We start from the raw sequence: 16126 nt of genomic DNA, 5'->3' as shown, positions 1-16126 counted from the left end.
GGCTCCACTTTCTCATCACCGCGTCTCGGAAGGATAGCGTACTTTGTTTTACGGCTGTTGTTTGGCTAATGCAATATTCGCATGATCCGTACGGGCTGTGAGTATACGTCTTCGGTTCTTGGAACAATGCTAGTCTCTTCGACGGGTATGATCAGACTGCATAGTATTGTACAATTGCGAGGACAACATATGCACATGGGCTCATAAGTGTAGTGTACCAGGTAAGCGAGAGCATGTGATTGTGGGGGGTAACGTTGGAATTGCAAAGAGACAACAGGAAATATAGCAAATAGAGCGTATGGAGAAACGGTGACTAGGGTATGGATACACAACAAGTGAGCGCGACAATCGACGGACACAACACAGACGACACAAAGTCTACTGCACCTGCGCAGCCTTGGACGGGCCTGCACCTCCGGATGCAGCCCAACGTTCCAGCTCTGCAAGACGCGCCAGTGCGGCTGCGTGTTCCTCCTCCAGCGCAGCCAGCTGCCTGTCTTTGGCGGCTGCTGCCTCCGCTCTCTCTTTGGCCGTCGCCCTCTCCGTCCCGGTTTCCCTGGACGCTGCACCCTTCGCCGCCTCGAGCGCTCTGGTCGACGCCGCTATCTCCTCCTCGAACTCCTTGGCCGTTGCAGCTCTCTGAGCTTCGAGTTCTTTGATCGCTAGCGCCCTTTCCTCCTCCATTTTCTTGGCCATCGCTGCCTTCGCCGCCTCGAGCTCTTCAGCCGCTTTGGCCCTCCACACCTCGCGCTCCGCAGCTGCTTTGACCCTCTCAGCCTCAAGCGTCTTTCTAGAGGTAGCCTCCACCACCTCCACCTCCATGTCTGTGATCGTTTCTCTAAGAGCGTCGATCATAGCGTCTTTGCCTGGCACGGCAAACGGGCCCCAACTCCCAAAACGTTTTCGATCATCCAACATTGCGTCTCGCAGGCTGCTGTATAGCTTAACGAGCCGCACTTCGCAGGCTATCGCGTCCAGCTCCTCTTCCGTGCGAAGCTCCTCGATGTCCTTGTGGGTGACGCGCTGAAACAAGTCGCGGAACGTTCCGGGATGCGCGCGGAAACTAAGTCGTCGATGTCATTATCAATTCACCGAGAAGCAGGAAGCACGTACGTTGTATCAGAGGCAAAAATGGAGGTGCCCCGGGAGGCTTCGGAGCAATGCGCGGCCCCGATAGCGACCCGTTTCGCGTCGTGTTCGACCTCCGCGCCCAGAGCGTCCTGGCCGACGAGCAGATGGTAGAGCATCGCCGTATACCAAAAGCACTGGCGGTCAGGGACAATGTATTCGGGTTGCAGTTTATCGAGGAGAGACACAGCAACGGCAAGGTGGAAGAGCGTGGGTGGTACTGTGACATCCCGAGACCAGTGCGGGAATTCGGGCTGAGGCTCGGTGACGTCGACGGGCCCTGCAGCAGGGAGCGTAGTGTATTCGTGCGTGTACAGCGTCCAAGAGTATTGGATGGGTCTGGATGTAAGCACTGCGTTCGGACGGAACACTTTGAGCTCGTCGCCATTGTAGGGTGGAGGCCCGCTCTTGAGGAAGTTGTACAAGGAAGAGGCGAGATACAGCCAGTAGGCGAATTGAGTGGTGGGTGGTGGGTGTGGTTTCATGGGGTCACGGTCTTCAGTCAATATAGTGCGGTCGCATTTGATGGCTCCCAGCGGGGCCTCCGTCCACGGCCTACCATCTAGAGTGACAAATACGAGAAGATATTCACACCTCGTGCCGGATTTCTCCTTTCTTAACTCGACGCGGCGTACGCGAGCACGAGAAGGATGGACGGGGCGGGGTAAGTGTGATGCATAAGCATCGTTGAGTGTAGTTGGGAAGTAATCGGCAGGGATCCTGAAGCGAGCCACAATATCGGGGAGCGTGCGCAGCGGCTGGGGTGAGTCCGACGCGAACCTGCGAAGAGCTTCCGGTGAGCTCATTGCGGGGAAAACAGGGACTCGACTCGGTATTAGCTGTACGCCACTAGTGCTAGGAAACAATTTTGATGCTGAGCCTGTCGGGGAAAATTAAAGCAAGTTCGCCAAGAGGAGCAAGAGTACAAGATATTCTGCTTGTCCTGTGTGGTGGCGTCGTGGTACAGAGCCAGAAGGATATCCGCCACGTACTCGCGAGAGACATATTGACTCACGCTTCGGCAATTGCCGCCCGGCAAGCGCTATCGGCGCTTGCCCGCCCAGATGCAAACACCAACTTGCAGCGCGGCATCATCTTCGAGACTCTCATGATCAACCGTCCTTCGAAGGAGGAGCATCTGCATATTCAAGCAACTCGCATCTCTTATTAGTAGGCTCGTCTCTCCTCTGCACTGTTGCAATCCCGAGTACTACGGACGTCGTGAGGGCGACAGCTACCCAGGCCCGTGTCCGCCGAGGGGGATGTTTATTAGGCGCGCGTAAGTCGTGTCTGTTGCCGGTGTACATGTCAGAAGAACCCCTGCAGTCTAGTACAAATAGATGTGCAAAAAGAGTACGTCAAGCTAGTTCAATGTGACCTCAGCATGGCGGGTTTATCGCTAATTATATCTTCGCTGCAGAATGCATCGAATGAGTCGGACAGCGAAACGGGCTTACACATAGATACTGTGGAAACCTGCCCTGGCCCCACCTGTAAAGAAGAGCGTGCTCTGCAGGAGTACCTTAAGAAGCTGGGGAGTGCACTCGTATGCAAGCCGTCTTACTGCCAGGGGACTATTCCTCCCCCCGCTAACGACTGCACCTTGTTCTATAGCAAGGAGGCGAGCGTACGGTGCGTCACGGTATACTTCTGTCCCACGTATAATGTTTCCGTACCAATCATCCTTTATCCCAGCTGCGTCGACCTCGCGCACGCGTCGCCGGAAGGGCTGCAACGTCTCGCAGACGCGTGCGACCCCACCGCATTCGGTCGCGGCGTGAGGATGTGTACGACGAGACATACCGCAACGCAGAAAGCTGGATATGTCTGACTTTAGGCTGAGGTTCACCGCGGTTGCATAGGGCGTGCTGGACGTGACTAGCTCCGAGCTGCTCGTCTAGGGTCGTACTGACTCGACGAAGTCCATACAAGCAGAGACATACAAGCTGAATGTATATGGTAAGTCCTTCGCGGCCCGGGTCTAAATGCGAAACAGGACGTAATATGCTTTTGCTACAGGACCAGGGTCGAGCGAAGTGCGAAGTGGGCCGCCGTCAAAGTTGCCGCCTCAGCCGCATCCACATTTTCGCATCACAGCTCCTCCGTGCGTCCTGGGACGTTCCGCGCCTTGTTCCAGCGCGTTACCCAGAGGGAGCAGCGAGAATGAGGCGCTTTGCGACGAAGAGCAGCTCGACGTGGTCGCCTGCCAGAGGTCGCTTCCTCGCATGAACCGTGGGCTGCAGGACATCCTCACAAGACGCGGTCCGCGGTCCGCGTCAGTTACAGACCTCATCGAAGCTCTCGGGGGAACATCCAGATCCAAGGAGATGGAGGCGCGTGCCCCGGCGGCGAAGGAGCTTGAGGAGAAGATTGTGTCCTTTCTGGCTCGGCAAGCGGAGTTCGAGCGTCGGGCTGCGTTTGGAGTAGCAGATCAACTCGGACAAGATGACGTACTTGGCGTACGGTCATCAGCACGAGGTTTCCCAACTGCATTTGAAGCTCGGCATGTACGTTCGCGTCGGACTCGGAGGTAAGTGTGGCCAGGCGTCACCATACCAAGTATTCGCTTCCCAATCTACTGTGCTTTCAGTATCAAGTCGTCTTGAACGTCTTCCGAGGACGACTTTTCATCGACGGGGCAGCTCCTCGCATGTGGACAGGTCCTCTCCAAACGACATATGTCTGGCAGTACTTGACGCCCCGACGTCGCGGAGTATTCGGCCGCAAGATCGCTTGAGAGCAGTGTCATCAGCCTCTCCACAGCCTTGCTGCAAGGTCTTGTGCTTGCCCGTCATCTTTTGCCTAAGTCGGCCCCTCAATCGAGCACGGTCCAAGTATGTATATCCAAGAGGGGCTTCTCGATATACAACAATTGCCGTCTCGTATTCGTAGGTTCGTCTCTTCGCTACCCTTCCGCCGCGCGGCGTCCGCTTCCGACTACGGGCGTTGCAAAGACGATAGCTGCCCGCCACAGTGACAGTGCGCCACGACAGGACATGTCCGTATGAATGGTAGAGGGGTCGAACAGGAAATCCGTGCTCTCTGGGTGTATCGACGTCTCCACATGGGCACATCTTTCTCCAGGATGCGCTCATCGCTGGACGGCCTGAAAAAGTCTGAAACAGCGATTCGAAAAACCGAAGGCGAACACTACATAAGCTGGGCCGCTGTACTCTCCAGCTCCCCAGCTCACACACACCACTCGAAACCACCACCCGACTTCACTTTTCAGAGCCAACATGCGCTTCTCCACACTCTTCTCCTTCGTCGCCGTCGCCGCGTCCGCGTCCGCACAGACACTCTCGGGCCAATTCGACTGCACCCCCTCTGGCGCGTACACGCTCTGCCAGAACCTCTGGGGCGAGAGTGAGCTCTCTCCTCATTTACTTCCCTCCCTGCAGGCGGACATGGACTGATGCACGACAGGTGCCGGTTCCGGCTACCAGACCACGACGCTGCTGAGCACGAGCGGAAACAGTGTTTCGTGGCGCACGGTGTGGGACTGGCAGAACGGCTGGAACGACGTGAAGAGCCACGCGAACGTCGAGTCCAACACCGCCAAGGGCGTCCAGGTGAGCCCGACGGGCGCATGTATACAACGTGGAACGCTCATTGAACATCGGTCTTCTCTTTAGCTCGCGAACCTGCAGTCTGCCCCGACGGCCTGGCAGTGGGTGTACGAGAACGAGTCTTCGGTCCGCGCAGACGTCTCGTAAGTATTAACGGGACACTTGTGCCACAGGGTCACTCAAATAGTCCCTCTCCATCTGCAGATACGACATCTGGACGGGCTGGGCCGCATCAGGCAGCCCCGCTTCTTCCGATTCCTCCTACGAGATCATGATCTGGCTCTCCAGTCAGGGCGGGTACGTCTGGCTCCGTCTGTTTCTGTGTTCCAAAGCACGCCGCTCACTAAACTTGCCTGGGACAGCGTCCAGCCCATTGGCCAGCAGGTCCAGTGGAGCGTCAGCATCGCGGGCCACAACTGGAACCTGTGGCAGGGCCCGAATGAGAACTGGGAGGTGCTCTCGTTCGTGAGCGCCGACGGCGACATCACGGACTTCAACGCCGACCTCAAGCAGTTCTTCGGTGCGCCTCTATATTTCGCCTCTTCGTGATGGCACAACGCTAACGCACACCCCGCGAGCAGACTACCTCCAGCAGGACTACGGTGTGTCCCAGTGGCAGTACGTCCAGGCGATCCAGGCCGGCACGGAGCCGTTCACGGGCAGCGCAAGCCTCTTCACGAACAACTTCAACGTCGTGCTCAACCACTACTGAGCACCGCCAATGCGCACGCGTTCAGGAGTCCAGTCTTCGGGCTCTCTTGTCTCTTACGATGTTTGGTTGGCGTGCTGGATTCTCCTGTTATCTCTAGGCCATTCGGTTTAGCGCGCGCTCTGTAAGAGCTGTCAGTGCACATCCCCCAGACATCGAGTTCAGTATGCAAACTCTTCTTGATACGCACCTGTAGCGGCTGATAGACCCAAGCCTGCCACGCAGCAGACCATATATGAAGCAATCCGCATCCCTTCTCGTTCGCCGCGATCTCAAAGACGTGCGAGAGCAGGCGCGTCCCGACGCCCTTACTCTCGGCACTCATCGTTGTCCGGGGCAGCTGGTCAGCGAAGGAACAAATCTCGACCATCATCGATCCCGTTTGAGTCAGCCACAAACACTGAAAAATCTCGGGTACCGTGTCGCCGACCAGAGGCCGACAGCTAAATTTGCTGTAGAGGGGATGGAAAGTCAGGATACGTGCTCTTCGGACCTCCGACTCACTGATCATTCGGACTCCGTGACTGTGGCGTATTTGACGTGTTCGGCCAGGGACACGATCACCGCTCCTTCACCAACAATGACTGTCGCTTAAATAACGGACTGGAGAGTGAACTGATTGAGTGTACCTCAGCCGTAATTTGAGGTATAATTTTGAGCGTCCGAGAGCGTCCGAGAAGAAAGGTGTTGCAGTGGTGTTGCGCCCGGATCAACGGAACAGGCGTATTGCGACCACGGGCGGCAACTTGGGCGCTCCGTCACTCCTCTTTCCCGGACCATCACCATCCCTAGCCACCTCTGGGTACACTGCGGGCCATATCGAACTCTGTCTGTCCTCAAAAAAGGTCTGTACGCACTCCTCATACGCATACATCGACCTGTGTCAAACCGAATGCTGTCTGGTAGCCTACGACTCGGATCGGAACATAGAGCAGCGTAGGTTACGACTGCACTGGCATGTATGACCCAGGGCAACACAGACGCGTCTCGCACAGCTGGTCACCAACACTATTGCGGGATCGTGGCTCTGCATGCATAGCGACATGGCAATAAATCCTGGTATGTGCTCACATCATATCCGTCAACTCCGATTCGAAACAAAAACCGATCATGTCGGCCATGCTAGCCTGCTGCTTGCCAGGGCGGATCTGTTCTGACTCCAGCGCCGCAGCTTACGGTACGACGATGCAGTGCGAGGTCATGGGTCGAGGTCGTAGAGGTATCGGCATGCTAGACATGATCCTTGCGCTACGGGCGTACAGCGTCGCTTTCATCATATGTCATGGATCTAGATCGGTCGTTAACAAACAGGTTTGTACCCGGGTGTGAACTGACAGCGAGATTGGCCTCTGGTGGTTCGCAGATTGGATCATGATGCTTGTGGATGCTATGAGCAGTGTTCGCCCTGGGGTGCTTGCAGATGCTTGCGGCTTCCGCACGCGAGTCACGCCATGATCACTCGCACGACCACAGCTAATCCCCTTCTGACCACAGGTAACTGTCAGGCTTGTGGTCCTACTCGTTAGATCCACCTGCGGTCCTGAAAGCACCGCCCCCGGAGGTCGCCCATGTACCATGACTCCTGTGAGCGACCACACCGCCCTTTCCCTCCCCCTTTGATATACACGCTTACACTTAGCTTTACTCGGGTGCGCTCCATGATACCGGAGGTCATCAAATTGGCATAGTTCGACAGCCATTACTACCGAACGCCACTCCGCTCTCTCAACGCTGGGCCGCCCGCCAATCAGAACCTGCACCGCAAATCCCAACATACGGTTACCCATGATAGCCTCGACTCCGGCACTGTCGCTGAATCCCACACCCTCGTGATTGCATTGAAGGCGATGCATGTCAAGAACGCAGCTGTCTTGGCCTCTGCCGGTATCCTGCTTGCACTGAACAAGCGACGGCGCACGTTGATCCTCGCCCCCGTCAGCGTTGCTGTCATCGTCGCAACTTTGTATGGCTCATTAGGGCTCATTAACGTCGCCCTATACGCCTCGGGTCAGCCGAGCAGGCCATCTCCGGCACCTTCGGAGGCGGGAGAAGACAGGTATTACTACATGCGCCGCCTGCGGTATCCTTCGTGGTCTGCCTAGCACACGCAATGCGTCACCAGCGTTGCTCGTATTTGTCGTGCGCAGGCAGCACGCACTCGGCAGCGACCCTTTGCACAGAGGCGGCGCAGGTTCCCACACACGCCAAGTTGTGGGCGGCGGGCGCTGCAGGAAACCTCCGCGCCCGGCGGAGCCCAGCGGCCAGGGCTTCCATTTCCCGCCTTCCCGATTCGACCAAGCACGTACCTTTCGCACTCTTTCCTCCGCTTCCGCGGAGCATGGCCAACGCTAAACGTGGCTCATTGCAGGCAGCTGCCCGCCGCGCCGGCCACGCCACGGCCCCCGGCTACTCACCGCGCTGATGGGGAAGACGCGACGGGCGACGGCTTCTCCGGATGCCACTGGCAGCCCAGAATCCGAATTTCCGGGGGCGCAGGGTGACATCGACATTCGATGTGCGCCTTCGCTGCCATCGTCCCCAGAGCGGCGCAGCGCACAGCTCGCGCCCTGCTTATATTCGAGCTCTATTTTGTCCGTCGGCCTTTCCTCCCCCACTGCGCCCTGTCCCTGTCCCCTCTCCCGCCTTTCTTCTCACCCTCATACATGGCCGACGCGGACGTGGAGAAGCGCAGCACCAAGGAGTCGGTCGTCGGCGTCATCAGCAACTCGTCAGCGACCGCCGTCAATGACGTCCCCTCCCGCACGCCCTCCGTCGCCGACACCGACGCCTTTCCCGATGGTGGTGCTGCGGCATGGCTCACCGTCCTCGGCGCGTTCCTCGCGCTCTTCTGCTCGTTTGGGCAGCTCAACTCGTTCGGCACGTTCCAAACGTGGTATGCCGAGCACCAATTAAGCCACCTCCCGCCGTCCACGATCGCGTGGATCGGTTCCCTGCAGCTATGGGTGTTCTTCTTTTCGGTGAGTTGTACGCGAGGGCGTGCATCGGGCATGTTGGCTAATGCGCCCTCAGGGTGGCTTCGTCGGACGGTTATTTGACGCGCACGGGCCTCGGGTCATCCTGATCTTCGGGACCCTGATACTCGTGTTCGGCACGATGATGACTAGCATATCCACCCACTACTATCAATATATCCTCTCCCAGGGAGTACTGGTAGCTATCGGTATCGGGACTGTGTGAGTACTCGCTGCGGTGGATCTGACATTGTCGACCTCTGAACGTGTCCTGCAGATTCTACCCGAGCCTGGCCGCGATATCCACACATTTCAAGAAGTACCGAAGTACCGCGCTCGGGATCGCAGTGGCCGGCTCCGGAGTCGGTCAGTGTGCCTATTTGAAGAGTTCGGCTCGCGTCCTGACGCTTGCATACAGGTGGTGTGGTGTACCCGATTATGTACCAGCAGCTCTTCAACCGCGTCGGCTTCGCGTGGACTGTCCGGATATCTGGATTTATTTCTCTCGCATTATGCGGCGTCGCGATCGCAACTATTACGAGCCGGTTGTCGAAGCCCCAGGACAACGTGCCATGGTTCGATTCCAAGGTCTTCCACGACGCGCCCTTCCGGCTCGTCATTGCGGGGAGTGTCTTCATCTCATTCGGTGAGCACTGCGCGTTCTACCTTCAAGTATTTGTACTGACGCACAGCTCTAGGTGTTTTCATCCCCTTCTTCTACATCGTCGACTATTCTACGGACCACGGTATCTCGCACGAGACCGCGTTCTACGTGCTATCAGTCATGAACGCAGGCGGGATCCTCGGCCGTCTCGCGCCCGCGTTCCTTGCGGACAGGTTAGGGCGGTTCAACGTGGTCGTCCCCTGCACAATCGTCGCGGGGATCTCTACGCTGGTTCTATGGACGTTCGCGCACTCGCTCGCCGCGATCATGCTCTTCGCGGTCATATACGGATTCTTCTCTGGGGCGTTCAACGCGCTCGTCATCCCCTGCGTCGTCCAGATCTCGGACGTGCGCGAGTACGGGACGCGTATCGGCGTGCTGTACAGCATCGTCTCCTTCCCGTGAGTGCCTTCTGTCCGTCTCCACGCCGTTGCATTCGAGGACTCACGCATGCATGACAACAGGGCGCTGTGCGGAGGTCCCGTCGCCGGGGCGATGCTCAAGGCCGAGGGCGGCTCGTACGTCGGCATGACCATGCTTGCGGGCACGAGCGTGATCGCGGGCGCGCTATTCCTGCTCTGGGCGCGGTTTTCGCTCAGTCCGCGGTTCTGCGACCGCGTGTAGCCTGTCGCCGTTCTGTTCGTGCGTCCGCACCGCCTCCGTTCCTCGCTCCCCGCCGGCCACTCGTCGATTTGTTCTCCGTCGCTTTGTTCCATCATCGCTCCCATGCATCTTTAAAGTCTCCGGATTCGACAACATTCGTCCGTTCGTTCACTCACGCATTATAACTCGGTATCATACATTATCCAGTGTACTCACTCCCCCGCGCACCGACTCGGATTATAACTCACGTTCCCTGTATATACCCCCGCCCTGTATCTTTATGTGTAACTTACATAGCACTTCACCTGGGCCCTCTCTCCAACTCCCCTCCGTACTTACCATCACTCCTTCCCGGTTATTGACCCGACGCAATGTTACAGAATACATACTGAGCCATCTCAAGCGAGGTCCCACTCGGGCGGGACGGAACTTCCACCATCTGCAGCTTGGAAAGGTACGCATACGTGCTTCGCGATTCGACGGGGATTCCGGGCGCAACTAAGCTTGTCCCTGGGAAGGGCACATACCGGACTCGGAGTCTGTCATGTTGTGCGGTTCTCCGTGTGCGCCCGGCAGGCCGCGCGCGCGATCGTGTGCACCTGGAAAGAACTGCCTTTCTCAAGAAGCATCATGATCACAGACAGAAGCTAGAAGGGCAGATTCCAGGGACTCGATTCGATGCGGGCGTAGAACGCGCGCCGCCGTATGTGCGCGTTCGAGTTCTAAATAAGCCTTCTGCTCGAACTGGGACTCGTCGGTCTCGCAGACCCCTACCATACCGCGCAACCTCCGTAGGCAGCAGCAGGGAGCCACTATGCCCGGCATTCGGAAATAAAATTAACATTTGTCTCCTTCCAATTGTCTTATGCACATGGTCAGCGGGGGGCGCCCGTTCGGCGCTGCGCCCACCTGCGGGAGCCACGAGGCTATCGGACTCCTCGTAACCAATATCCCCATTGACCCTCCCCCTTGCAGCAACCGAACCGCATGTCTCCCGCTCTCTGCATCTCGTACTCTGCCCAGGCGCTCCGATATGAGTCGGGGCGGGAGAAGACAAGGACGCAGAAGCTCTGCATCCTGCAGGTACCCTCACTGTTGGGACGCCGATCGAGCAACGAACGCCGGTGATCCACACGCGAAGCACGCCCGCGCTCGGGGATCGCGAAGGGGCCGGCGTGCGGGGAGACGCGGTTCGGAGTGTTGGTCGCCTGCCTCAACAGCGAGATGCGGCCCGGCGCGCGGGAGGCCCTTAGCGAGTGAGGGACGAGAGCAGCGAAGGGCTTGCGCGACGTTTTTCACGCGCCGCTGCTGCGTTGCAATGTCGGAATCTTTCGGCGCTGATACTCGTCCATAGTCGTTCTCAACAAGGAGCCCACGAGCCCCAAGGCGCTGTAGTAAGCGATGCAATACGGCTGTGAATCAGACCGTCGAAAAGCAGCACGACTTTGGGATTTCGAATGCCTGTCCTTCGGTAGCAGTGAAGCGCATCATCGGCGAGGACAGGTATGCGGGACGAACCACCATTGACACTCACCGCAATAGCTGATCACATTCGAAGATCTTGGTCAAGAATGTCCGTATCGCTAGGCGGTGTTCCCTCTTGGCAGGGCACGGAGCTCGTCGTTGATACCGATAGCCAGCCCATCAAATTCACGAGCGGGCTTCGATGGTCTTCTCAGGAGTCAGGATATCTCTGTCGTCGGAACGGAGCTACTAGCGAGGGGCAATGCAGTAAGGACAGAAATAGTCAAAAACTTTGTAACGCCGTACCGTGTCTTTGTTACCACACTTAACAGAGTTGGTTTGGCGTCGAGCTCGAGCACACCCCAGCCATGCACTGCGCAAAACTATCCTTGATGTCGCCTCGACATCATACAAAACCGTGTCAAGGATCCTGGCAGTGATTGAGGAAAGAGCAGTCCTTTCAGAGTCCGCTTACATCTTAGTGATCACGGAGTTCTAAAATAATGACTACACGTGGCAAGACACTGCCACGACGGAATGTACGGCACCATCGCCTGGGATTCTACTACTGAACACTTCTCCTCTGCTTCCGAGTCTCATCCGTTGCGGGTCGCTGTATACCCTGGTGATCGATATGTTCAGTGAGTCCTGACTTATGCCGAAGCGTGGTCAATATGACGTCGAATACTTAATCGCCCGACGGTGGACCATCGTTAATTTTAATAGACGACACCTTCTCAATGGACCGCGGCGAACTATATAAGTTCAGACTTAAGCTCAGAGTTCATCCAAAGTCGGCATCATAGTACCTTCCCATCACAACCTTCTATTCACTGTGGTTTGTTCATCATGTCCCTGCATGCCTCGAGGTGAACACGATACTAATATGCAGATAGTAGTTGCCAGCGACGAGCGTAAGCTGACATCTGACATCTGTCTTGGTGTGGGCAGGACCCTTCGCCTTCTGCCTTATCCCTCGGCTTGCGTACTCGATACGCCTTCGATAGGGTCTGTGCACTGCTCTTGAACCTGCCTAGCGACAGCGTGCAGTCAGGTACTTATGGACTCTGTAGCATGGGACGAGTTGCGAGTCGTGCCAACCACCCCTTTGTCTACCCACCGTCCTCCGCGCCGCACATGGAGACTCGCGCACATCCATCCACTACAGGTGCACTGCGAGTGCGAGTGACGACACTCAAAGCCCCAGAGACTACCAGGACTTCTCGCGTGCGATTCGCGCCGGTCACCCCCCTGCAACGGCTCCAGAAGCAGCGCGACCGCATCGTCCGTTTGCAGCGCAGATGGGAGGGCATCAAGACCGACCTATCTCCCCAATTCTCTCGTAAACACAGTATGTATCCCCTCAAAGTATTCGTGTTGTACCATCTTACTCACTGTCTGTTTAGTCGGGATGATCTCCATCGGTCAGTTGTTTATAATTCCTTCAATTTACGCCCGATCTCGACTGACACAACTTATTGCACGGCTTCTAGGTGGTGTAATAGGCACCGGTCTTTTCCTTGGATCAGCAGTACGAAGCCCTAGCATTGGGATTGAGATTTCGTCCAACCTAATATCATCTATAATAGGACGCTCTGCGCAATGGAGGCCCCATAGGTGCCTGGCTCGGATATATGATAGTAGGAAGTGTGGTATATTGCCTATGTGTTTCGATAGGGGAGATGTTAGCCTACTTGTAAGCTCGTCGACTCTCGTGATCTAGAACAGTGCTGATATCCCCTCTTCCAGTCCGAACGTCGGTGGGGTCATTGGCCTCGCCGATCTCTACGTAGATCCCGCTCTCGGGTTTTCACTGGGATGGGCAGCTTGGGTGAGCCATGCATTCTATGCCATTAGTGTAGAAGCTCATACCGATTAACGGTCATCGGACTGGCAGTACAACTGGAGCATTACATTGCGTAAGTCGAAACTGGCCTGTGGTCGCAAATTACGCAACTGAGGTTTTTCGTCTAGCAGTGGAGATCACTGCAGCAGCGGTTGTCCTCGGATACTGGGAGAGCACGGCGAAGATCCCGTACGTCGCGTTATGGCGTACTCAGGAGTTTTTTAAAGATACAAAATTGACGATGCAGCAGAGTTGCAGCCACATCTATCGTCTTCGTGAGTCCGCCTTCGCGTTCTTTACTATTTCTGGCACATATCTCATGGGTAATTTTATTTGCAGCTCATTTGTGCGCTCCTAGTCAACTTTCTGCCTCCTAAGCACTATGGCGAAATCGAGTTCTACTTGTTGTGCTTCAAGGTGCTCACGATTGTTGTCATTAGTAGGTTTCTCGTCGTTCGCTATCAGCCCCAACGCTCCTGATGTATTACTCTATTCGCAGTTGTTATCGGTCTACTCATAGACTTTGGAGCCTCTCATCAGGGGTAGAGTAGATCCTCATGCGACTGTATGATACGTTGTGCTCACGTGTATCACGTATAGGCCCATTGGGTTCAGGTACTGGATCGAACAGCCCTTCCCTCCGGCCTACCTCGGTATCAAGGGTGCAAAGGGGCACCTCCTGAGCTTTTGGGCGGTCATCATGCAGGCCTCTTTTTCATTCTTCGGCTCTGACGTCCCTGGCATCGTACGTATCCGTCAATCGCACGTCCCCGACTCCGCGCTGCAATTTGACACAAATTGTAGGCCGCGAGTGAAGTGATAGACGCAACTCGGGTAAAGTCTCCATAGAGCTCCTTACAGACTGCCATTCTAACAAAGACCGCTGTAGAATGTGCCACGAGCGCTGCGGAGGGTGTGGATCCGAATGCAAGTCGCTGCATAGTCCGATGTTTAAATGAAGCACTCATCTCTATGTATAGCACCTTGTTCTACTCATGCGGGATGCTTTGCGTTGGCCTGCTTGTGCCCTCGACTGAACCCGGTCTACTTGGCATTGATCAAACTGGAAGACACTCGCCATTCGTCATCGCATTCAACCGCGCAGGGTACAAAGTGGTGCGTCGCGCGCCCACACTAGGCTAATCCGTCTATGATAAAGCAGAGACTGATGCGGAGAGCTCGCAGCTTCCCGATCTTCTGAATGCGGCGATCCTAGTATCGGCGCGGTCCGCCGCGGCCTCCGACATCTATGTCGGTAGCCGACTCTTATTCTTCCTCGCACGCAAGGATCTTGCGCCGTCCTGCTTTGCGCACCTGTTCAGATTCAACAAGGCCCGCACCGTACAGGAGAAGTGCGAACACGAGCGCGCTGCTGAGAATGCAGATATCAGTAGCGACGACGAAGGGTCCGTGGCGGAAGGTACGCATTGCTTCCCGCTTGGCTCTGACAAGCTAGCGCCCCTGACGTGCATGCGTTATAAAGAACCGCGCGAGAGCCCAAGCCTGGAAGACGGCCTGGGTCCTGTAGCAAATGACTGTGACCCGAACTCGGATAAGGAGTTTGTGTATGTGCTGCCACTCGCGGGGGTGCTTGCAACCGCCTCAGTGGGGTTCTTGACATTGTTGAGTTCTACAGCGGGAAGTGCGAGTGCAGTGAGTGTCATATGTACTGCAGCGCGATTCACGTCAATTCTGATCAACAGGCAGGCATTCCAGTGGCTCGCCGCTGCCGCTAGCGTAGCATGCCTTCAGTCCTGGACAGGCATGCTATACACATACATCAGGTCAGTATGCGCCCGTTTTACTTGGAATGTTCTTGAGGCTGAGTGCGCGCGCTAGATGGCATCAAGGGACGGTATACGCGGAGAAGAAGTGCGCTGATATGCCGGAAGACGAAGCAGAGACCGTCAGGGAACAAATCAAGGAGATCAAGAAAAACAGGCAGTGGGGTCAACCATACGTGCGTAAGCTCGTCGGCTCTATGCTGGTACCTGTGGACGGCTTACAGTCGTGGGCGTAGCTCGCATGGTATGCGTTCTCGCTATCGATTCTAGTGCTCCTCACAAACGGATGGTGCGCTATTATCCCGATAATGCTGTATCAAAGTCTCCGAGAGTTAAGTCTATTTTTAGGGCGGTCTTCGCGCATAGCGGCTGGAGAATAGGTAATCATGGACTGAACGTTATCTGGTATATGTTCTGAGTCCACGTGTACACCAGCCGAGATCACAGACGAGATACTGCCCCAGTACTCCAGCTCGCAAAGAGAAGCAAACCCGGTGTCGCAATTCCTCTCGGCGTATGTCCCGATCGTGAGTGTCTCCTTATTTAAATTCGCGCAATGCGGCGTCAAGCTTATGTCATTGCTGTAGCCGTTCTTCCTCTTGCTGACGTTCGGATATAAGCTGATCAAGCAGACGCGGATGACACCTCTGGACGAGATGGTGTTTTACCGAGGAAGGGTGCCATCGTTCGACCCGCTCGAAGACGAACCGAAGAACTGGCTGGAGAAGCTCTTGCAGTGGGTCCGCGTCATATAGAATTTTGAGGCTTAGATCGGTGTCGCCCTAGACGTACTCAGAGGAGACACTTCGTGTATTTTGTATTCAGTCAATACCCAGCGCTCCGAGGCCAGTCGGGGTGGGAGAAGATAAGAAACGGACGCAGCGCACTTTGCGAGTACTTACCCCGCTGCTGGGCGCCGATCGTACAGCTAATCCCGGTTGTTTCCACGTGTATACGTCAAGTACGTCCGCGCTCGGGGATTGCGAATCCGCGAAGGGTCCGGTGTGTTGTGGGAAGCGGCAACTTGTACAAATTAGAATGTCAAGCAATCAGCGGGTCTGGGCTGGGGTATGGGTGGGGTACATCAGCGGTGGGGTTTATTATAATAGAGGATAGCTAGTATACAGAACTATGCGAGCGAGTAGAGCAGTCTGCGGATAGTACTAGGGCCGAGACCAGCTCGTTTTACTCCTCCGTACGCGTGCACATCGACGTGCACTGCAAGACAAAGCAGACGGTATTTAGGCAGCACTGGACGAAACTGTTCCCTCAAAAGCAACTCGGAACCCCAAAACTGCGAATTGAGTGAGAGTGGCTGCGTGTTCCTCTCTCAGCGCTGCCAGTGCCAACCGCGCCTGCGTTTGTATTTGGGCGGGCACCGGGCAAG

General features: G+C 56.1%; 4 protein-coding genes across 4 annotated transcripts; 3 read left to right on the top strand and 1 right to left on the bottom strand.

The window, feature by feature from the left end:
- Positions 1-378: 378 nt before the first annotated feature.
- Positions 379-1613, bottom strand: TRAVEDRAFT_75346 (uncharacterized protein; the record flags this gene model as incomplete). The annotated part of the gene is made up of 2 exons (XM_008046691.1): positions 379-1063; positions 1114-1613. 2 exons carry the CDS (start codon positions 1611-1613, stop codon positions 379-381), a joined length of 1185 nt encoding a protein of 394 aa, XP_008044882.1.
- A 2754-nt stretch (positions 1614-4367) lies between these two features.
- On the top strand, positions 4368-5409 carry TRAVEDRAFT_53771 (endocellulase; the record flags this gene model as incomplete). The annotated part of the gene is made up of 6 exons (XM_008046690.1): positions 4368-4494; positions 4555-4700; positions 4764-4840; positions 4902-4994; positions 5060-5217; positions 5279-5409. The coding sequence occupies 6 exons, from the start codon at positions 4368-4370 to the stop codon at positions 5407-5409; spliced, it is 732 nt and encodes a 243-aa protein (XP_008044881.1).
- A 2660-nt stretch (positions 5410-8069) lies between these two features.
- Positions 8070-9973, top strand: TRAVEDRAFT_75345 (MFS general substrate transporter; the record flags this gene model as incomplete). Its single annotated transcript, XM_008046689.1, has 6 exons — positions 8070-8384; positions 8437-8600; positions 8656-8744; positions 8797-9024; positions 9077-9443; positions 9507-9973. The coding sequence occupies 6 exons, from the start codon at positions 8070-8072 to the stop codon at positions 9664-9666; spliced, it is 1323 nt and encodes a 440-aa protein (XP_008044880.1). The 3' UTR covers positions 9667-9973.
- Positions 9974-12246: 2273 nt separating this feature from the next.
- TRAVEDRAFT_53768 (uncharacterized protein) lies at positions 12247-15494 on the top strand (the record flags this gene model as incomplete). The annotated part of the gene is made up of 20 exons (XM_008046688.1): positions 12247-12460; positions 12516-12533; positions 12603-12640; positions 12699-12726; positions 12787-12805; positions 12859-12940; positions 13007-13028; positions 13087-13144; positions 13206-13230; positions 13295-13394; positions 13455-13497; positions 13556-13700; positions 14141-14375; positions 14439-14608; positions 14663-14739; positions 14795-14915; positions 14976-15028; positions 15088-15119; positions 15175-15266; positions 15327-15494. 20 exons carry the CDS (start codon positions 12247-12249, stop codon positions 15492-15494), a joined length of 1740 nt encoding a protein of 579 aa, XP_008044879.1.
- Between the last annotated feature and the right edge of the window lie 632 nt (positions 15495-16126).

This window comes from Trametes versicolor (genome assembly GCF_000271585.1).
Source record: "Trametes versicolor FP-101664 SS1 unplaced genomic scaffold TRAVEscaffold_14, whole genome shotgun sequence".
In the NCBI taxonomy this organism is placed as follows: Eukaryota; Fungi; Basidiomycota; class Agaricomycetes; order Polyporales; family Polyporaceae; genus Trametes; species Trametes versicolor.
The sequence above is the reverse complement of the archived record's forward strand: the minus strand, read 5'-3'. Positions and strand labels throughout refer to the sequence as shown.